Below are 21,755 nucleotides of genomic sequence, written 5' to 3'. Positions count from 1 at the left end.
ATCATATTACTTGTAAATATAGTGAATAACCCAACATATAAATGATATAACCCATGCTCTACATTGGTGAAATGAAGGTCCAAAACTACTGTAGGGGTGCCAACTTGTAGCTTTTCTTATTTTTGCCAAGTGTTAAGGTTGGGCATGGGGTACCCTACAACACCATTTACTGTGGAAAAGCTTTCAAGCAAAATTTCAGGAATTTACATGAGAATTTGAAAGTACCGTGCTTGAAATGCAAAAAAAAAGAAGGAAATTTCAAGTTTTCTTGGAATTCAAAAAGCACCCAATGTTGAATTTTACTTCGCAAGTGTATATGTATATTGCACTTTATATGGTTGTAGTAAAGAAAAGTTTGTTATGGAACAAGAAATAACTCTTTATGATTTCATGTAAAGTATGCTCCTGCTTTGCAATTGTTACGTATACTTTTTCTTGTAATTGCAAAAATATCCCTCAATAAAATGAAATTAGACATTGACCGCAACAGGACGTATTTGAAATGTAATAAAGAAAACCCGCCAATTCCGAAAAAATAGACCGTTAAAACCTCCCGCTTTCTGTTTCAGTTCTGCCTCCGCTCCTTTTTTGCCTTAACCATCGGATCCTTTCGTTTACCATTTTTCACTTCAAATATGTCGCCGTAGACAATTCCAATGCTCTACAATTTTCCTGGAACCCAATCAGCATTTTCTCATGCTTTTCCATTTTGTCTCACAGAAAAGATGCTCTGTTTTTCTTACCTTTTACTGAAAAACAGAGACTTCTCTTTGATCACCCTGGTAAGTTTCAAGTTCAACTTTTTAATTTTTATTTATTTCTTTTAATATTGATAAATTTATCTGGGTTTTCTTTTAAAAAAAATTTAAATGTTTATTGCAGTGACAATGGATAGGAGGAAGTTAATATTCGAGAGACAACAGAGCACGGAGGGCCCGGGGACGCCAGTGACGCCGGCATTGATGTCGCCACTTCACCGCCACACGCAGTCAGGATCGGGCTACGGGAGCATGGGGAATGTGAGGAAAGCGCAAACGAAAGCGGCGGCGCAGAGGCTGGCGGCCGTTATGGCACACCAGCAAAATGATGAGGATGATGATGAAGAGGACCAGCTTGATTTTAATAACATTAGTGGCACAGGAGGCATTGGACTCGTCGGTGGAAGAGCAATGCGTGCTCGCTCTCCTAGGATAGATGTACTAGTTCAACGAAAAATTGGACTTAAAAAAAAAGACTTTTTATGCCTTTTTTAGCTTTACCCCATTGTCTGTTTTGGCATAGATACCATTCTTTAATGGAAATTTTCAAAATTATTACTGCTATGCCAGAGCTTGAAATTGAAATTAGATATGTTCTAACCTGGGTTTAACTTGTAAAATCCAGAACAAAAACATGGCTCAAAGGCGAGTGCCACAGGTAAGGACACAGCAACAACCAGCTGATGAGGACAATGATGAAGATGATATTTTAGTGAGTGGCCCGGCAAGCATAGGGCTTGCTGGTGGAAGGGGAATGCAGTCACGCTCTCCTATGGTAATTTATCTAATTATCTCATATGAATCTGGTTTAGCTAAACCTATGTTTGTGAGAGTTAAATTAGGCAAGTCAAAGGTCACTTTCTTTAAAAGATTTTGACAACTTTTTAACACTATCATCATTGATCGTCGTGTATTGTGAAAACTTTTATGCTGCTCTAAACTCTAAATTTTATTCATGGTTGCATATGCTAGAGTTTGACATTGCAAGTAAATATGTTCTTACCTGGACTTACATCGTAAAATTCAGCACAAAAACATGCCTCAAAGGCGAGCAATACCACCAGTAATGACACAGCAAGGAGCTGATGAGGACAATGATGAGGATGGCCTTTTAGTCAGTGGCACAGCAAGCATAGTTCTCGCTGGTGGAAGGGCATTGCACTCACGCTCGCCTGCTGTAATTTTCCAATTATCTAATATGAATTTGGTTTTTAGCTAGACCTGCATGTGTTTGTCAAGTGAGATGCGCAGACTTATTGAAGAAGTAGTTCAACACAATTCCAATAGACAAGTTAAAAAACACTTTTTTCTTTTGACCACTATTGACACTATTATCATGCGCCATGATGTATGTCAAAAATTGTTACGCTGCTCTAAGTTTGTTCATGGTTGCTTGCTAGCCCGGTTTGATATTGCAAATAAATATTTTCTTACCTGGAATTATCTTGCAAAATCCAGAAGATAAACATAGCTCAAAGGCGAGCCCCACAGGTAATGATTCAACAACCAGCTGATGAGGACAATGAAGAGGATGACCTTTTAGTGAGTGGCACGGCAAGCATAGGGCTCGCTCGTGGAAGGGCAATGCAGTCACGCTCTCCTATGGTAATTATATGATTATCTAATATGATTTTGGTTTTAGGTAGATGTGTTTATGTCAAGTGAGCATTGAAGAAAGATAATGCGAGCAGACAAATTAAATTGTTAGTTTGAGCTACAGCACTTGTGATGGATTTTAAATTCTCTGGACACACTATAGATCTTGACTAAAGTTGCTTAAGTTGTTGTTAAGTTTCAAACTTAAGCTTTAAAGTTTTTCTTTATTCATTTTAGCTTTTGAAGCTATGAAAGGACTGTGTTTTTATAAGCTTGGCTAGGACTGTCTCTGTCAACAAGGTATGGAGTGGAATGTGAGACTGCATTGAAGCTCAGTCATGAGCTAATAATCTGAGTGACCTGTTTATGCGTGCTTAACCACTTGAAATTATTCTGGCTAAAAAAGAAAGCACTTGAAATCAGTAATTGACTGATTCAGTCTTTAATGACTCCACAGTTTTGCCTTCATGTGCTTGTTGAAAGGAGGTGTATTATTCAGTTGAGTAGTTAATTATTTGGTGAACATATGAGTCCTATGTGCAAAATTAGTGATCTGTATGGCTCTTATGTTAGTTGCTTCTCAGTACAAATTTGGTGATTGGTACATATAGTTGCTCATAATTTAGATTGCAGCTTAGCTTTTGAATACAATAATTCGTAGATGTCTGGTTCTACGTTTGTAACCTTGTCACTTACATATCACATGCAAAAGCTTGATGCTACCAGCAAATATGTCTCATTGCACTTACACTGCATAATACTGCAGACCAAAAGCATAGCTCACAAGCGTCTGCCACAAGTTACTACACGACAACCATCTGACAAGGACAATGATGAGGATGACCTATTAGTTAGTGGCAGAGCAAGTATAGGGCTTGCTCGTGGTAGGGCAATGCAGTCACGCCCTTCTATGGTAATTACCTGATTACCTATTAGTATGAAGTTGTTTTAGCTTATTTTTTGTTTGTCATGCTAATGTGGGAGAAGAAGCATGAGCTTGAGCAGACAAGTTATGATGTGAGTTTAAGGATAAGATTTTACGGTTTCCAATATTGGAGCTTTATGGTACAGAGAAATTGCATTCTGATATGGACTTGCATTCTAAAACACAGGCCAAAACCATGGCTCAAAGGCCAGTGCAACATGTAGCACAACAACCAGGTGATGAAGACAATGATGAGGATGACCTGGCAAATAATAGTAGTTCAGTGAGTGGCACAGCAAGCATTGGGCTTGCTAGTGGAAGAGCAAGACAGCCATCTTCTCCCTTGGTAACTTGTCTGTTAATTGAGTATGATCAGTTGTCTAAATTTTTTGTTGTTTAATGCTTATATTATTAATGAATGTAATTCTTACTTGTAACTTCAACTTTTCTATTAGTCAGTTCACACCAATCAGGATCAACCACCGTCTACCCCTTCCACACCAGGCACTCAAACCTTTCTATCTGTCAACTCTACAGAGCAACCATCATCAGCCCATTTAAGTGGCCAACCATCACACTCTATCAGCTCTGTTGAGCAATCCATGTCACCTTATTCCACTTCAGCTGGACGACCATCTCTGCAGAGTTCTATAGAGCAGCCTCTGTCCACACAAGCTTCAACTGCTGGCCGATCATCTCCATCAACCAGTTATATAGAACAACCTTTATCTGCTCGTTCCACAGCATCAGGTCGCCAACATTTAGGAGTCAAGACATTTTCTGTGGCACCTTCTACTGTGACTATGTCCCTGAAGCCAACCTCATCAGTTAGTACAACAGAGGCTTCAACTGATAGTCAGAGAGATAAAAGGTATTTTATAGCTCTCTAAGCTGGTGTAATTTCATTTTGAAGTTTGAAGAATGAAGTTTTATCTATATCATAATCCCCACCAACTTTTTTCTTCCCCCTTTTTTTTTTGGAGAGAGAAGGGGGGAAGGGGGGGGGGGGGGGGGGGGGAGTAGAACTCAAGGTTTTCAACATTAGTATTTAATATTCTGTCATATTGTCTTAGTTTTAGGCATATTATGTGAAATTTCCTTTTTAACTTGGTCTTTGAAGTTTTATATATATTACAAAGAGAATGAAGTAATCAGCCATCACAGCAAATTCTCTGATTCACATGATGTCAATTTAGAAGTGGCTGAGTGTCAGAATTTTCAATAGCATGTTCTTACAGAACATACTTACAAGATGATTTTTGAGAAAAAAAAAGTTACAAGATGATATGTATGAGTAATTGAAGTCTTAATGTTTTATTGGCTTTATTCAAGAAGGCTTTGCTGCTGCTCTTCCAGTATTTGAGAATAATGCCTTTTCGTGGTAGTAATTAAGCCCATAGCATCATGTATGTTTCTTAATTAGTGTTAAGGTCTCATGATCCTGGGATCATTTAAAATGGTCATTGCACTGGTTTAGGTTCTTTCGTTTATCGAGAGTGCCCTGATTTTTGCATTTTAAGCAGATTGTTAGCAGATTTTGGGAATATGAGCAGCCTAAAAGAAAGGGGACGCCAGCAGTCTGCTTCTGCTCTACAAGATGAGGTACAATAACTTTTCAAGCTAAAAACGTGTTGCCTTCTAGTGTCCATTAATCACAGTATTTTTTTCCTTTAGGAATATTTGAAAGCCGGTGTATAATCATATCTTCTTTTCCAAATTCTATTCAATTTATTCGAGTCTGGACACTTCAAATTTCAGTATATGAGATCAAATAATTAGGGATATTGTCAGAATGGTTATCTTTTTATCTTCCAGTAATGTGGTGTGAATTTCATTGCAGCTTGATATTCTACAGGATGAAAATGAAAGTTTACTTGAAAAGGTGATTCCAGTAACTTTTTGTCTTCTTATCGTGTAACTTGTTTTATTGTTGAGTCAAATAAATTTTGATAATAAGTTTTATTTGAAAAATGTATAGTACTCATAAACATTAATTTGGCTCTCCATTATCTTCAAGCACTGAGTCAATATCCTAAAATCGCTGCAACAGTTATCTTCAAATGTTGACATAATCTAACTGATTACCGGCATTTGGATATTGCTGTTGCAGCAGCATTTGCTCCCCAAAACTCTGATGTCATTAGGTTAGCCAAAAAAGCACTTTGGCCTGTGGAAAATGTTAATAATATTGTCATATGGTATTGGTTTTGGTGCTCCATCATGATATTTGCCTCCCCAGCTTCAACTTTCAGAGGAAAGGTGTGAGGAAGCAGAAGCAAGAGCTCGGCAGCTTGAGAAACAGGTGAACTTTTTACAGTTTAAAGACAAGTGATAGGTAAATGAACTTTACACAGCTCCAGCTAGCAAACATTTGTATATGTTTAATTGATTCATAACATGTTCTTGTTTAGATTGCTAATCTTGGAGAGGGTGTAACCCTAGAAGCACGTCTTTTAAGCAGGCAAGCTTCATGGCTTACATGTTTATAATGTTATATTGTAATTTACTTTGTAATTTTCTTATGTGCCATCTATCTTCCTCTTCAGAAAGGAGGCAGCCCTGCAGGAACGGGAGGTTTGTACTTCTAAGTAGTGCCACTTCCTTAGCTCAAACTACTCTGCATGTGTCTATCAGTTTTATTGTGCACGGAGAATTACATAATACTAGATAACTATGAGCCTTAACTGACGTTACTCTGTCTTTAAGTATGTGTTTACTAAGTTTATATATGTTTTTTTCTGCATCTTTTTATGCATCTCTCTTTGTGAATAGGTACTTATTCCATGCCTAGAGAGGCTCATTAATATACATATCAAGCAGGCATGTGCATGACACTTTGAGCATAAATCTAAAAATGAGAATCTGATATGTAAAATGAAATACCATCTCTGTAGAGGCTAAGCACAGAAGTTGGTGTGTGCTTTAGATCTGTGGGAAGGGTTGCCAGAGGTCATGCCCAATTCAGCGAGGACTTGGCGGAGTGTGCTATAATAATTCGTAACACCTTTGATAGTTTCATTGGTTTTGTAGATCTAGCTAGTTATTCTTTATTACTTATAACTGACGTCTTTCTACAAAAGTCAATGTGCTAATGTAATTCTTTATTTTTACATGTTAGTCACGACATGGTTTATGAACTGCAGATGAGTAGCATGTGACATGGTCCTTCTTGCAGGCTGCTTTAAGAGTTGCAGCACAAACTCAGGGTGGTAAACCTGAAGAGATTGCTACTCTTCGGACAGAGGCTGAGGTATCTTGAAATTTTATCTTGTATGTTCTGGGTTTTCTTTGAATTTTTACCATTCTTAGAAGGGGAAAATGTCCTTGCTTAACCTAATTTCCTCTTCTTAAATTGTGAGTTAGACTGCCAGAGATGAAGCAATGTCTGCCTTGGAGAAGCTCCAGGAAGCGGAGTGTGAAATCAAATCTTTGCAAACAGTGACTCAAAGGATGATGCTAACCGAGGAAGAGATGGTTGGCTTCATTCTAATCTTGTAGACATCATTTTTTCATTTTACTCCTTTATGTCATAGTTACAAAATCTGCAGTTTTCATCTTAGGAAGAGGTTGTTTTAAAGAGGTGCTGGCTTGCTCGTTATTGGAGTTTATGTGTGCAACATGGTAAAGTGATGATCTTTTAGTACATGAAATTCCTGATTTTGTTGTTTTTGAGTTGACACTGCTGTATTAGATAAACAGCTGCTTATATAATTATCACCTTAAAACAGTGTTTCAATAAAATGGTCAAGTGATCCTGGGAGTAGCTAAAGTTGCAATTGCAGTCAGTTTCTTTAATGTGCAAATCCATAATTCTGCCTTGTACATTTTTCACAGAGCTGTATAAATTTCTCGAGGATATTGCCTTTTTGCAGGTATTCAGGCAGAGATAGCCGGGGCAAAACATGAATATTGGTCATCATTTGCCCCTCTTCCTCTTGAAATAGTATTAGCTGCTGGACAAAGAGCCAAGGAAGGGGACTTTTCATGTAAGATTTCATTTAAATGCATGCTGTACTTTATCGCCTGCCACAAATAATTAGTTCTGGCCTATGATAGGATCGGAAAATGAATATTTAATGATCTTTTCCATTCATTTATATTGTTCTTAGAGTCTCAGATTCAGTTTTTTACTCTCTCTCAATGGAGTGAAAATTAAAAGACTCAGTTTTGCTTTTTTTTTCTTATCTCCATACTGAACAGCCAACAATGATTTAGAAGAAAGAGAAAAGGTCCTGCAAGACTTTAGTGAACTATCTGGAGAGAGGAATGTTGAAAGCATGCTTTTAGTCGAGAAAGGTCTGAGGGAACTGGCTTTATTAAAGGTTTCTGTCATATCCTTGTGTTTGCAGTTGTGACTATCATCTTTCTTCTCACTTATCATCATTACCAAAGAGTTATGATGCAATACCACATGCTATCTTCCTTCTTATGGGCTTTCTTTTCTTTCCTACTTCCTTCAATGATAATAACACATGAAATGGTCATTTTGTTTGCATATGTAAAAAATATTTCCCCTGTATTTACTGGGTCTCTTTTATAATTTTTTTTATGAAGGTAGAGGATGCAGTTGCATTTGCAATGGCTCAACATCGACGCCAGAATTCACTTAAAACTGGTACTTTTGTTCTTTATTTTTGAACATGACATCTATTAATAATGGGAGAATCTACTTTTCTGTTGGCATGAAATAACAATTTCAGAAATTAACATTTCGTTGTTAATGCAAAGTTGTGCATAAATAGCATGCGTTATAATCCAGAACATATGCTTGACACTTTTTTCCCTTTTACTGTTATCATGGTTGCAGATGAGGTGAAACTACCAACTGAGGGTCAATTTGAGGCATTTGGTAAGTTAATGCAAATTTTAATAATTGTTGATGTAAACCTTTTTTTGTCTTAAACTCACTAGAGGTATTGCAACTTAAGTGAATGAAAGAGTTTGTTATGCATCTATTCTATTTACTCCAATTGATGTTAATTGGGTTTTCAATGTAATAATTATTCCTAAACCAATTCCAAAAAACACTAAAATAAGCAAATTTACTTTCAGAATTGAGCCAAGAGGAGTCTGAAGATGTGCGTTTTAAGCAGGTATGATATTACCTTTATGGTAACTTCTTTTTACTACAAAGAAAAGTTATTAAGGGGTTAAGGCTCCAAGCTGACCTTTGTTTTCTCTTGACTCTTATTTGCTTCAAGGTCATCTTCATTGCAGCAATTTAAAAGTAATTAGTTGCAGCTAGTCTTCTCTCTAGGAGTATGGTCTTGGATAAAGGACTTAACACATTTGTGATTTAGGGAAGTAATAACATTGTAAGAAAACACTATCTTTTTTGTATTTAGAAAATGTAGAATAACTTTGTTGTTAATGAATCTTGTACATATAGTAAGATGAAGAATTAGAAGGCTGTAAAATTTCAATGGCATAGTAACGAGGACTTGAAATTCTACCAGTAGTCTGGTTGATTGAGATTTTTGTTTTAACTTGACTTTTGTATGTTAGACTACTAGTGAGAGGGCATTTGGCCATTGATTTATGCAATGAGAAGTTTGTTCTGCAACTGGCACTTCTTTTCTCATGTGCACTTTCAGGTTTGAGAAGGATTGGCATTGATAACAGATTGGGGAGTGTGAATCTCTTGCTCTCTATATGTTGAATTGTTTAAGTTTTCACTGTTAAGGGAAAGAAATGATGTCTTATTTAGGTTGTATATATTTAGATACCTACATATAATGTTCTGAAGAGAGAAAACAAATCGAGTAGATTTTTAACTTGTAGGTAATTTATTAAGTGACAACTTTCATGAAATGATTGGTGTGGTGAAAACTAATTTGAATGTGATATTCTTTATGGCAAGCAGCAAGAATATCCATTGAACTATTTCTTATTGCTTATGCTTGTGCAGGCTTGGCTTACATATTTCTGGAGGAGGGCAATGAACCATGGAGTGGAACCTGACATTGCAGATGAACGTTTGCAGTTCTGGATCAACCACAGTTCACGTTCCTCCACTTCTCATGATGCAGTTGACGGTACTCATTCTAGCCCACCCCCCCCCACTTCTTTTTCGGCACAAGTGTGAGATAGTGGACTATCATCTGACCTTAGATCCCCACCCCACCCCCCTGGAGGATCAGTTATCTTAGAGTCTCACCTCAGCTAGTAAAGAATAAGTAGCAATTTACTTCTTCCGCTCGTTAACCAACTATAACCAGTTCAACTTAAATTATTTAATTTAGAGAAAGCTCTTGCTCCTTGCTGATGATATGTCACTACATCTTGCAAGCTGTTCGCATGAAAACTAGACAAAAAATATAAGAAATATACACTGTAATGGCTAACTTTAGATGAAATGCACTTGACAGTGGTTAATGATGCTTTACAAAGCTACATCAGAAAGATTGATATCTACCACTTAAATGCTATAAACATTGACTCTCTAAACCATTTAAACTGTAGTAGGTATGGTAAAGTTTGAAGTTATCTCTGATAAAAATCTTCTGATTTCTTCCTCCTGTTTGCAGTTGAGCGTGGCCTCATGGAGCTGAGGAAGTTAGGCCTTGAGTCACAGTTGTGGAAAAAATCTCGAGAAGCGCTCGAGTTAGGCTCCACCACCAAGTTGCACATCGAGTCAGATTTCTGATGGATGGGAAGTTTCATAACTTGCTGGAATTACTTCTTCATTATTCATTGTAGGGATCACATGGCAGATAAACCTTGCTTGGAGAGGCATTGTCTAGAGTAATATGTTGACTAAACATCATTGTTTAACTCACCGAAGCATTACTGCTGCTAAAATTTTGTCACATTTGCTCTGATCTCTTGCCTTCAAAAAACAAAATGTAAGACTCAAAAGAAGATTCTCTCTCTGGCTATAAATTTCATTGAGAGATAATTACAATAATGTAGAAATCTGTGGCAGAAATGAAATGAATGGCTACCTCTCACCTAAAACAACATCAACTGAAGTAAGCCTTTAATTATGGGTAGTCATTAGATGTTAAGACATTTTTTTTTTTATTCTTCTTTTGCTTTTTCCTCCTTTTCATCTATGTAAATTGGATCATAACTGACTTTAAATATTAATGAAAATTGTATTTGTATAACCAATTCTAAAAATAATTTTGAAATAAAAAGGAAATCATTGGAATAAATTTTATTTATTTTTAAACAAAACCATTATTAAGATTTTTTTATTTTTTAAATTTTAAAATAATAACAAAAATCTATGATACGTGGAGTCAATATTCTTATCTTCCAAAACAATTGTATTTGAAAAAAAATAAAAAACCATTGAAAGTGACACTATTTAATTTTTAATATGAATAGTCATTTAAAGAATTAAAAAAAATCTCAAAAAATTTAAAAAAGTTTTTAGGCTCAATAAAATCAAAATAAAAAAAAAAGAAAATGGGAGAGCAAATATCATAGGTTGGGTTAAATGTGGTCCAATTTCAAGTCCACAAAGAGCCCCATATCAGAAAAAGATTTTTTATTTTCAGTTGGCACAATTACCATTATACCCTCAGCGGGTAGGTGGAGATAAATAACGGGAACCTTTCCCCACAGGTTCCCCCTTTCTTTATAAACTTCCTTGTCGTCTCTCACTTCAGACACTCTTTTCTTTCTTTTGTACTGCGAAGGGGTGCTCTGAGGTTAGATTCTTTTGACTTTTTATGATCTCCATTCAATTTTTAGGGTTTTAAAGCTCTGATCTGTTTCATTTCCGTATTTCTTAAGCTTGCTTTTGTTCTTCTTGTGTTTTTGTTGAAGATCTGCTCTCGATTTCTCTTTTACCTAAAGATTTAACGTTGCTTTTGTACGCTTTCTTGTTGGAGTTTTTCGATATTTTTTCTGTTTAAGATGAGCTTGATTTTGATGGCTGTGAATCCTATTCTTTGGATGATGATTGAAAAAAAAAAAGTTTTTAAAACGGAATTTAAAAAAAAAAATTATATTGAAGAAGATTCTGTGCTGAAAGTAGTATTCTTTTTTTGAAGAATTATAGATTTTCTTTGCAAAAAGTTTTCTTTTTTCCCCTCAAAGTTCTAATCTTAGTTGAGAGAAGTTTTGTTTTTTTTTTCTTTTGCTGTTATATGATTCAACAATTGATGCAATTGCATGTCAGTAACTTTATTTATAATTTATGTTTTCGGAAGGTTGAGACCAAAGAAAAGCATGAAAATGATCACTCTTAGTAGGGAGAAATTGTGGTTTTTGGTGAAGTTTTAGCTTATGGAATTTTGTTTTGATAGCTCCTCGAAGTTCTCCTGTGTTTGGTTGAGTTCGGGGCTCTGTTAATTTGGTTGGTAGATGTATTATATCTGTTTGGTGAACTTTAATGAGTTTATATTTGACGTACGATCAGTTTACAGTTCATAACTTATCAAAACTAGCATCTATTAAAAAGAGTTAAAAATTTTTATGATGTTGTGAAGTGGAAACTCAACTTTTGAGTTGATATAAGCTATTAGAATTATATTTTTTGGAGCCTTTTCTTCCATTGTGTTAATGTTACCATCTAAGATATCTCTCATTTTGTTAGAATTTTTTACTGGCATGTCGAACATTGTTGAATAAAGATCATGTAGAAAAATGGTGAAAGATATGTATCATTTTGGTAAAACTATTTACTGGCATATCTAATATTGTGTAGTATAGATCACATAGAAAAATGGTGAAGGCTGTTGCCGTGCTTAGTAGCAGTGAAGGTGTCAGTGGAACTATTTTCTTCACTCAAGAGGGAGATGGTAAGTCACAACCCTGATAAGACTCTTGGATACTGTATTTATGTGTTTCCTGTCAAAGTTATTTAATCTTTCCTGCCCCTTTTAGGTCCAACTACTGTGACTGGGAACATTTCTGGTCTTGAGCCTGGGCTCCACGGCTTCCATGTCCATGCCCTTGGGGACACAACAAATGGTTGCATGTCAACAGGTAAAAGTCTGAAAGTTGGATTTTTTTTTCTTTCTGTATGGAGTTTGAAAGAAAAAAGAATATAAAAGGATGACGGGAAGTTGTTTTTGTTGATTTCTTTTGTATTCTGATGTAGTTGTTTTTGGGATTTTAACCTTTTGATTAATCTGTTTGCAGGACCCCATTTTAATCCTGCTGGCAAAGAGCATGGTGCCCCAGAAGATGAGAATCGCCATGCTGGTGATCTAGGAAATGTTACTGTTGGTGATGATGGTATGAATATTTGCTTTCTGTCAATGACCATAAGCTTTTTAAAGCAGTACTAACAGCTTCAAAATATTTTATTGGTTTTCTTTTCTTTCACAAACTATTTAGTTGTATGTTCTTGGTGTTTGCATTTCTTGTATTGTTAACATCTTCTTTTTTGTGCATGTGTGGTCCAGGCTGTGTGAGTTTCTCTATTATTGACAAACAGGTTTTTTGTTAAACTCCTCTTTCCTTTCTGTTTAAATTTGATTGCTTTCCCTTATTCTTGTAGTCTTACCTGTGATCAACTTAAGTTCATTTCTGAAAGTTGTTGCACCATATAGATTCCTCTCACTGGGCCACTCTCAATTATTGGAAGAGCTGTTGTTGTCCATGCAGATCCTGATGACCTTGGCAAGGGTAATTGTTAGATATTTTGAGTCTGTTTAATTTGTTTATTTCTTCTATACTTATTCTTGCCTATGCCAGGAACACCACTTGGTAAGTGGTTGACTTCCTGAATTGTTCCCTCTTCCCACAATCCCTTTCCTTTCTTAGTGGAAGTAAGGGAAAATCAAATTTGAAATACTAATGTGCCCTCACTGCGCATACTTTTGCCTATAGAGATTAGCCTAGCAGGGCATGTTAGCGAGTTAATTGGATGCTTGTAGTTAACATAAGTTTCCACCAAGAACTATGAAATGTATTTGGATATTAGGGGCATTATCAAGTTTACTTTGTGTGATCATTTATTTGCTATTTTAGTTGCAAATTTATTTGTCCAGCTGTATAGGCATTTTATGTCATTGCTATTGTATTTGCAGGGGGCCATGAGCTTAGCAAAACCACTGGAAATGCTGGTGGCAGAGTAGCTTGCGGTAAGTTAACTATCTTTGTTGCATATTTTTTTAAAAGTATCTTGATTGCATTTGACGAACATTTTTATTTCGTCAATGCCCATCAGTTTAGTGATGTTATGCAAGTTGAAGTGTGATTATTTCCATGGTTTCCTGAGAGCTCTATTAGTCATGTTGTCAATAATTTTCTTAAGTATCTTTCCTGCCCCTGATTGCTTGATCTATATTTGTTAATAATAATTATTTCTTTGTCCAGGTATAATTGGTCTGCAAGGCTGAAGTCTCTTATCCGGGTGGCCAGAATAATACATGCGGTTGGTGATGCGATGGCCTCGAGAGTAACTTTTATGTGAAGTTGAGACTTTGTGAATAAAAAGAAAAAGAATCCTTGTTGTGTACTTTTGTTGTCTGTTTTGTGACTTGAAAGAGCCCTCTCCTCACTGCCGCTTTTAAAGTTTAAAGTGGTTCCTCCGTGTGCTGAATGCTTAATTTGCTGGTCTCCCATGCTTGTTCTTTTCCCTTTTGGTAATAGCCTCATGATTTAGCCATTTTTTACCCCATTTGGTTGATTTTGCTTTCCTAAACTAACTATTAAGGGAAAAGAGCTAAAACAAGGAGCAAAGAGTTTTGTTGTGAGCTATAACTATAACATGAAAGAGATCTTATATAACCTAAACTCCAAAGCTTGACTCAGGGGAATGCATGCAGTCTTGGCCCTTTCTGTAAACAGTGATGTTGCTACTAGATGGGAAGTCTTTCTTTGATAAGTACTTGTGAATTTAGGTCTGCTTTGGCAATGACTACTCATTCAAGGCATCATGTCATTGGGCGATGGTTTCAACTTTGAATTCGATTAAATCTCAGGCCGAAACGTATGACTTACGCTATTTCATTGCCTTACTATCGTGCCTATAGATAAGACCCTTCACCCTTTATTCAAACTATTTTCAACGGTAGGTTATTTAAATAAGCCAGACTCGAATTTTCATTTTTTAATAATAAAAAAAAAATGAAAACCTTTCTTGTTTGAGACAGGAAAGGCATGGTCAATGCTCATGTGTTAGAAAAATATCTTTACTAGCTGGTGATGTATATATCTTTAGAAAAAAAAATATATAAGTAATTGGATTGCATGTTTTATACTCAGAGAATTGTGTTCCACGGACTTGATTTTGTGAAGATTATTATGAAATTTTAACATAGTTTAATCATAATTTTAATTCATGATAATATTTCATAAGTTAAAGCCGCAAATCTAAGAATTAATAAATTTAAAATTTTCATCCACATTTTTTTATCTACGATCTATGAGGGTAGATTCAAAATATATTTTAGACCTATTATTGTTAATATTGAGTTAAGTGTAGATAATTTTCTTTTAATTGTATGCTAAAAAAATTAGATCTCTTGCTATATAGTAAACAAAAAAATCATTTTTAAATAAATTTCAAGAATTACATACTTATATTAAAAAAATTTACATTTATAGAAACTTAATCCGAATCAAATCTTTGGTCAATAGCTTACAAAAATCAATTTGTGCTGAATTGTCATATAGAGTGGTACTAAATTTCTTTCCATCAATGATAAAATAAACTCTTATAATTAATAATTAATTAATTATTATTAATTAAAATATTATTTATTATTTTTATTTTTTAGAAAACAAAGTAAGTATGAGTATATTCATAAGTTGAATGAGGGCGTGAGTCCGTGTACAAAATAAGCATTGTAACATGAAAACATTCAAAAACACAAGAGTTGCGGCAATCAACCACTTAACAATGCATCAAGAAAGATTGATAAGACAAAAGCAAGCAACATGAGCCATACAAAACTACAAAGACTCATCTCTTGTACATGATGCTCACCAAGAGTCGGCAAAGCACAAGAATGCAAAAGTAGGGACGGGTTTCAATATCAAAGCAGATCATCAAAGCAGAAAAGCGAAACCTGTCAACTACATTATTATTTATTATAATATGATAATGTCATGTTAGCATTACATTATATAGAATGATAAGTAAAATTCAAACACTTGATTGAATAAAATAAAAAAATAAAAATTTGTTTAAATTTTTCTGAATTATTTAGAGACTTTTTAGATATTATGTTATCCAGATTCTATCTGAGGTCAATTATTATTAATGTTGAGTGAACATTAACAATTTTTTTTTAATTTTATGCAAAAAAAAAAAATGGAATCTCTTATATAGAATAAACCAAGAACCATTTTAAAAAAATTTTAAGAATCACAAACTTGTTTTGAAATTTTGCATTTATAATAGCTTAATCTAGGCCTGATCTTTGGTCAATAGTCTTATTATTTGCCTGAAATCAAACAGCTGGGGAGAGATTTTTCCTTACAAAATATAGTGTTATTAAATTCCTTTCCATCAATGATAAAATACCTTCTATTTATGGAGATTCTTGCCATGTCTATAGGTTTATACATTGTGCGAATTTCCTTAACCTAATTAAACCCATATAGAAGACAATTAATCACACCAAAAAGCACATTCTAAAACATCAAAAAGGAAAGAGCTGCTAGCCTCGAGCTGTTCTTCTTGGTAGCCCTGCTGGTTATTGGATCATGTGAGTCTCTCAATCATCTCTTTTACATTTTTCAAAATCTTTTAGTTTTTTTGTTAAATTTGTTTTCTATCTTGTAAACGCAAGGAAAGATCAACCGTTGTATTAAGACTGAATTATTAATTCTTCAATGTTGTTTCTAATATTTATTTATTAATTATTTTAAAGATAATTTAGTTAATAGAAAGCACAAACTACAGTAGAACTTCTATGTGTGTTTTGAACTAATGAAAACAATGCTTTATAGGTTTGGCTCGAGGAATTGGAGCACAGGAGAAGCCAGTTCAATACCAAAAGCCCTCAGATTGTATTGACCGATGCCATGGGTGCACCGTAAACCAATGCACTGCTGGGCTTTGCGCCTGTGGCTGTGCTCTTCCGCTAGAAGAGCACTACGCCATAAAGCAAGAGAAGCCAGTTCAATGCCGGAAACCAGAGGAATGTGTTAGCCGTTGCAATGGTTGCACCGCTAACAAGTGCACGGCTGGCCTCTGTGTTTGTGTCTGCTAAATGTTGCAAGTTAATTTAGTTCTAGTTCGGCGAATAAGTTACGAATTTCAATTAGATTTTGGGGCTTAGCGATTGTGTATGGGAGTTGAGTGTGATACAACAGTCGCCTCTCATCATGATCCCTTAATAAATTAATCATCTCCTATGAGTCACATAAAACTTATAATTAATATTTCATTAATGATCCATCTCCATCTTTGTTGTCATTTTTCATATTACATCATATTTGGCACGAATAAGGAAACATAGAATGAAGAAAAAAAAAAGTGAGGAAAGACAAATGAAAGAGGACATAATTGTAGTGATTTATTCCTTATGATCATGAGAAGTTCAGAATCTCCATATGCTTGGTTTGAAAGCAGCATGAGCAAGGATGCCTGGTTGCTGTTCAAGTTGGGCCATTTCTTCTTTGGTCAATGATATCCATGCTTCTATTCCTTCACCATCACTTGTATCCAGTAAACAGCCATTCCTGTTAATCGCAAAAGCAGTTCCAAACCATATGGGCTTTCCCCATCCAAAGTTAGTTTCATAAAATGGAAATCTGCACCAACTACTGAAACGGAACATCCCTATGTTTGAACTCTTTTTCATTTCTTCAAATATTTTCTCCATAAGATTATGAAAGCATTCAGCATTACTGGTGAATATCTTTCTTATATAGTCATCATCTATCTCCTTTATAGATTCATGAATTTTTCTTGCTAGACTTGTACGATTTTCGATGTTCTCAGTCGGTGTACTTACCATTGAAACGAAACAAACATTACCAATACATTGCGGTGGGAGTGGAGGGTTCATTCTCTTTCTCAGATTCACAATATTAGATGCCTCAAGTATTGGAGAAGTTGTAACGTTTTCAGCAGTTGCAGCTACAAGGGCTTCCCAAATAAGTGCAGTCACAGCCTCAATACGTGTTGGATGGTACGAGTTGAGTTCATCTCCCATTTCATTTCTTAGAGCAGCAATCTTAGAGCCATCAAACAAGAACCTCTTTGTAATAACTTCAGGTGATCCCGCATTAGTCTTGTGGAGTAGAATCTCCATAACCCTGTAAAAGAGTGACATATCTCGTAGAGGGAAGAGGGAGCTACAATCATAAATCACACCCTCAATTATGTCAGCACCACAAGCAACTTCAGCCCAGCCTTTTAGAAAGTTGGCAGCAGCTGATGCATCAGCAACAACATGACTAATACAAACACAAATTGCCATGCCACCACAAGCAAAATGGTTGACCTGAACGGCTAGCAGTACCTGATCAGTACTCGGTTGAGTTTGAGGTAAATGTTGGAGTGGATCACATGGTAATAGCTGCTGCAGAACTTCAATGTCTGGCTCTTCAAGCACAAACGACATGTCCCGGGCCACCTGAGCTTCAATAAAAGTGGCACCATCATCATTACAGTCGATGGTTAAGTCATCCTTGATCCTACCAGCAAGTGGGTAAAAGTGGGTTAAGGCTTTGGATAGGGACTTCTTGAGGTTATCAGAAATAGAATTTGTAGGACTTCCATCTCTAGCGGAGTAAAAGAGAAGCGTGGGGATGTAAATAGGAGAGGCTAACAGATCAAAAAGACATAGCTTATGGGTTCTTAGATGGTCTGGAGTTGGCGAAGAAGGCTTGATGGTTTCTCTATTGATAATTTGGACTTCCATGATCTCTGTAATCTATCCCTTTGCTTCAAGCTTGCACTGCATATAATTAGCCAACCCAAAATGAAGTCTATATAACCTTTCAAAATACTTGAACAGGATTCAAGGCCTATTACTTTAACAAGAAAAATCAAAGGCATATCAAATAGAGGTATAGATATAACAAAACGTGGCCACTAATTTACTGCTCTACTGTTTCACATGGTTTTTTTATTCCTTTAAAAAGGAAAATCCAAAGCATATCAAATATATAAATATATAACAAAATATGGCCACTAAATTTGTTACTCCACTGTTTCACATGGTTCTTTTATTCCTTTAAAATGGAAAATCCAAAGCATTTCAAATGTGATTATGGTTTTTCTTATGGTTTAATCCATCTAGGCTTGTGAAGCTTTGCCTGCACTTATTGGTTTAAGTTTGAATCTACCTTTTGTGCAAAGTTATTATCTTTTCTTTTTGGTACATAGAATTATTATCTTATTTAATATATAATATATCGTATGTACTTTTATATTTAATTTTGATTTAAAAATATATATTTCTTTCTTATTATCCCAACTAAAGATACTTTGCAGATATGAACTACCTTTCTTTATCTCTTTTAGTTTCTACCAATATTACTAAAAATTATCAAATTCTTGCATTGTGCCAAAAAAAGCAAATTAATAAATAAAAGAAAAAAGGAAACAAATTCCTTGCAGCCCTAGCAAGATTTAAGGTTTTTATTTTTATTTTGGAAGGCAGCAAGATTTAAATTTTAAAGTAAATTAATTGAAAACATTAATTTTATAATAAGAATTTTAAATTTTAATGCTAAATACACTAAAAGCAAAACTTTTTTCTTAATTTTTGAAAATCAAATTAAAATAATAAAGTAATGCAGAGAGAATATATCATGAAAAGTTATACTAATCAATAAGAGGCTCGAGCTTTTCACATATACCACATAAGAGTTACTATTGGAACTAAATTTAGGACATTAATATAGTCAATGGTATAGAACATTTATTCTAGGTCTTACTTTTCTTTCGTTTTTATATTTACTGGTTTAGGATCAAATTTCATATGTTATATTGTCATGTAGATCATTTTTAATATTTCATAAATAAAATTTATAAGGTAAGAAGAATTTTCTTATTATAAAAAAAAGAGATAAAGAAAATGTTGTAGAAACATGTTCGAAATGTTGAATTATACCAAGTTTTACTGTATATTTCTATTTGATGCTTGTAAGGACATCAAATAATGCCACCTCAGTAAAAAAAAATTAAATTTTGTGAAGCTTAAAAATAAATATTACTAATTTTCTTAAAACAAATTAAAAAAGATAAAAAAATTTTTCATTTATTTCTCTCCTAACTACCTTTCACCCAATCTCCTTTTCTTTTCTCCCTCTCACCCATCCTCCTTAAATTAGCATTCTATGTTCTTTTAGATTTTTCTAGGCTTAAAAGCTACGGAAGTTTTTTTGAAAATTCCCAAGTGACTTGGTTATAACTAATTATCTAGAGTATAACTTGCTATTATTATGGTTGGATATTCGCACGCATTACCCTGTTTTATTTACTGGGATGTCTTGTATCAAACATGAAAGAGCTTGTGGGTTCAACCTTTAAATGGCCTTTCACACTTGCGGGTTAGTGTCGTAAGCAACCGTTATATAGGGTCATAACAGGGTAGAGTTGTCTAGAAAGTATGTCATTTTGTGCTTGGGAAATAATATTTCATTTTAGACAATGTAATGGTTTTTGGAAGTACCCTTGTAAAGGTTTGTTAACTCTTTAAAAGGAAGATCCTTGGGGAAGGAATTCCTTCATCTCAAGCATTGAAATGGTTTTGGGTAGAATACTTGTAAATGTGCGTTAGCTCTTTATATAAGGGAATAGTCGACGAATTTTTGAACTGCTTTATCGTTTAAGGTATTTTTGTGTCTAACCATTGAAGGGTGTACCTGTAACCCAACGATGGCGTATTTGTATTCTTGATCCGTTTGTACTCTTTTCATTTTTAATCAAATATTTTTCTTTTTTGTGGAATCGTGTGAGTCTCTCAATGTTCTCTTTTACATTTTCCAAAAACTTTTTGTTTTTTGTTAAATCTGTTTTCTGGGTTGTAAACACAAGACAAAAAATTAATTAGCCTTATGAATTAAATATAAGATAAGAATATATCTAAAATCTTGTCATGCCAACCATTCACTTTAAATTTGAACGAGTCAGAGACATAAAATTAGCATTCAACTCCCTCCGTTGTTTGCATCACCAATATCGCCGTCAGGCAGGATGCTCTCACAGTGGACGTGTTGGAGGTACCATAAGGACCCGGGTCGGGTTTCGTTTGGGATAAAGATGGTTACGTTGTCGCCAATTATCATTTGATCCGTGGTGCTTCCGATCTCAAGGTTACTCTTGCTGACCAGTCAACTTATGATGCAAAAGTTGTTGGATTTGACCAAGACAAGGATGTGGCTGTACTGCGTGTTGGTGCACCCAAAGACAAACTTATACCTGCACCTGTCGGTATATCAGCAGATTTGCTTGCTGGCTAGAAAGTATATGCTATTGGCAAACCTTGTGGACTTGATCATACTCTTACAGCTGGATTTATCAGTGGGCTTCGCAGAGATATAAGTTCTGCTGCCACTGGCCGCCCAATTCAAGACGTTAGACAGACAGATGATGCTATTGATCCAGGTAAATAGTGGAGGGCCACTCCTGGATAGTTCAGGAAACCTTATATACTGCTAAATATTCTCCTTCCGGTGCATCTTATGGTGTTTTATTTTCAATTCCAGTTGACACAGCAGGTGATATTGTTGATCAGTTGGTGAAGTTTGGGAAGGTGACAAGACCTGTTTTAGGGATTAAATTTGTACCAGATCAATCTGTCGAACAGTTGGGAGTAAGTGGTGTGCTTGTCTTAGATGCTCCTGCAAATGGTCCAGTTGGAGTAAGTCAAAACCAAATTTTTTGCAAGCAAGATCCCAATAAATTAGCATCAAGAGCTTTAGTTTCAATCAACAATAAATGAACCAACTCAAATTGTTCCTTTTGACTCTGAACAGAATATCAATATCAGATACATTTATCCCTCTCTTTTGAGATCCTCGTAATGTCAAGAAGTCCACAAGCTTGTGGCTCCGGTATTCATAAATAAATAAATAAATAAATCCTCCTTTGCATCTTAAGAAATCTCCTACACACACACATAAATATAAAAAAAAAATCCCCCTTTTGCCTCTTACGAAATCTCTTATAAAAATGTCTTATATATATATGAAAGAAATTCTCCTTTGCATCTTTGAAATCTTTTAAACTATTCATGAAAATTTAAATAAATTTTATTCTTTAATTATGTTCGATTAATTTTTCTTATTTTTATTTTGTGTTAAATAAGTTTTTATGTCAGAAAGTGACAGCCATGAATTTTCCTTTGCACTTCTAGAGGTGAGGATTTTTATCTCTCTAACTTCAATATATTATTAAATTTCAAAAAAAAAAAAGCTTTTATGATTAATGGTTGACTAATTGTTATTAATCAAAGCATTCATTTTCATTTGATGCTTATATGACTTTGATATGAAAGATAAAATGTCATATTGTCGTGTCATCATGCCACACATCATCATCCATATTTATCATATGTTTATTATAAGTTAACATTTTACGTCAGTAACACATGACATAAAATGAC

General features: G+C 34.9%; 3 protein-coding genes and 1 pseudogene across 8 annotated transcripts; 3 read left to right on the top strand and 1 right to left on the bottom strand.

Moving 5' to 3' along the window:
* LOC18599891 (coiled-coil domain-containing protein SCD2) lies at window positions 593–10,212 on the top strand. 5 transcript variants are annotated; one of them, XM_018120486.1, is made up of 23 exons: window positions 593–782; window positions 883–1,196; window positions 1,384–1,533; window positions 1,786–1,935; window positions 2,217–2,363; window positions 3,121–3,267; window positions 3,467–3,625; window positions 3,735–4,150; window positions 4,803–4,881; window positions 5,120–5,161; window positions 5,519–5,581; window positions 5,691–5,740; window positions 5,826–5,853; window positions 6,455–6,529; window positions 6,643–6,753; window positions 6,840–6,900; window positions 7,152–7,265; window positions 7,480–7,575; window positions 7,838–7,894; window positions 8,087–8,128; window positions 8,332–8,372; window positions 9,188–9,314; window positions 9,807–10,212. In XM_018120486.1, exons 2-23 carry the CDS (start codon window positions 888–890, stop codon window positions 9,923–9,925), a joined length of 2,583 nt encoding a protein of 860 aa, XP_017975975.1. In that variant the 5' UTR covers window positions 593–782; window positions 883–887; the 3' UTR covers window positions 9,926–10,212. The 5 variants fall into 5 exon arrangements, with proteins under 5 accessions (XP_017975975.1, XP_017975974.1, XP_017975976.1 ...); XM_018120485.1 differs by having other exon boundaries at window positions 7,480–7,601; window positions 7,834–7,894; XM_018120487.1 differs by lacking the exons at window positions 1,786–1,935; window positions 2,217–2,363 and having other exon boundaries at window positions 7,480–7,601; window positions 7,834–7,894.
* Window positions 10,840–13,849, top strand: LOC18599890 (superoxide dismutase [Cu-Zn]). Of its 2 annotated transcripts, none has more exons than XM_018122147.1 (8): window positions 10,840–10,937; window positions 11,944–12,032; window positions 12,118–12,219; window positions 12,376–12,471; window positions 12,642–12,673; window positions 12,789–12,864; window positions 13,269–13,322; window positions 13,558–13,849. In XM_018122147.1, the coding sequence occupies exons 2-8, from the start codon at window positions 11,957–11,959 to the stop codon at window positions 13,578–13,580; spliced, it is 459 nt and encodes a 152-aa protein (XP_017977636.1). In that variant the 5' UTR covers window positions 10,840–10,937; window positions 11,944–11,956; the 3' UTR covers window positions 13,581–13,849. The 2 variants fall into 2 exon arrangements, with proteins under 2 accessions (XP_017977636.1, XP_017977638.1); XM_018122149.1 differs by having other exon boundaries at window positions 10,845–10,937; window positions 11,939–12,032.
* On the bottom strand, window positions 16,734–18,062 carry LOC18599889 (vinorine synthase). Its single transcript, XM_018121058.1, has one exon. It carries the CDS (start codon window positions 18,060–18,062, stop codon window positions 16,734–16,736), a length of 1,329 nt encoding a protein of 442 aa, XP_017976547.1.
* On the top strand, window positions 19,804–21,092 carry LOC108662027 (annotated as a pseudogene).

This window comes from Theobroma cacao, chromosome 5 (genome assembly GCF_000208745.1).
Source record: "Theobroma cacao cultivar B97-61/B2 chromosome 5, Criollo_cocoa_genome_V2, whole genome shotgun sequence".
Taxonomy (NCBI): domain Eukaryota; kingdom Viridiplantae; phylum Streptophyta; class Magnoliopsida; order Malvales; family Malvaceae; genus Theobroma; species Theobroma cacao.
The sequence above is the reverse complement of the archived record's forward strand: the minus strand, read 5'-3'. Positions and strand labels throughout refer to the sequence as shown.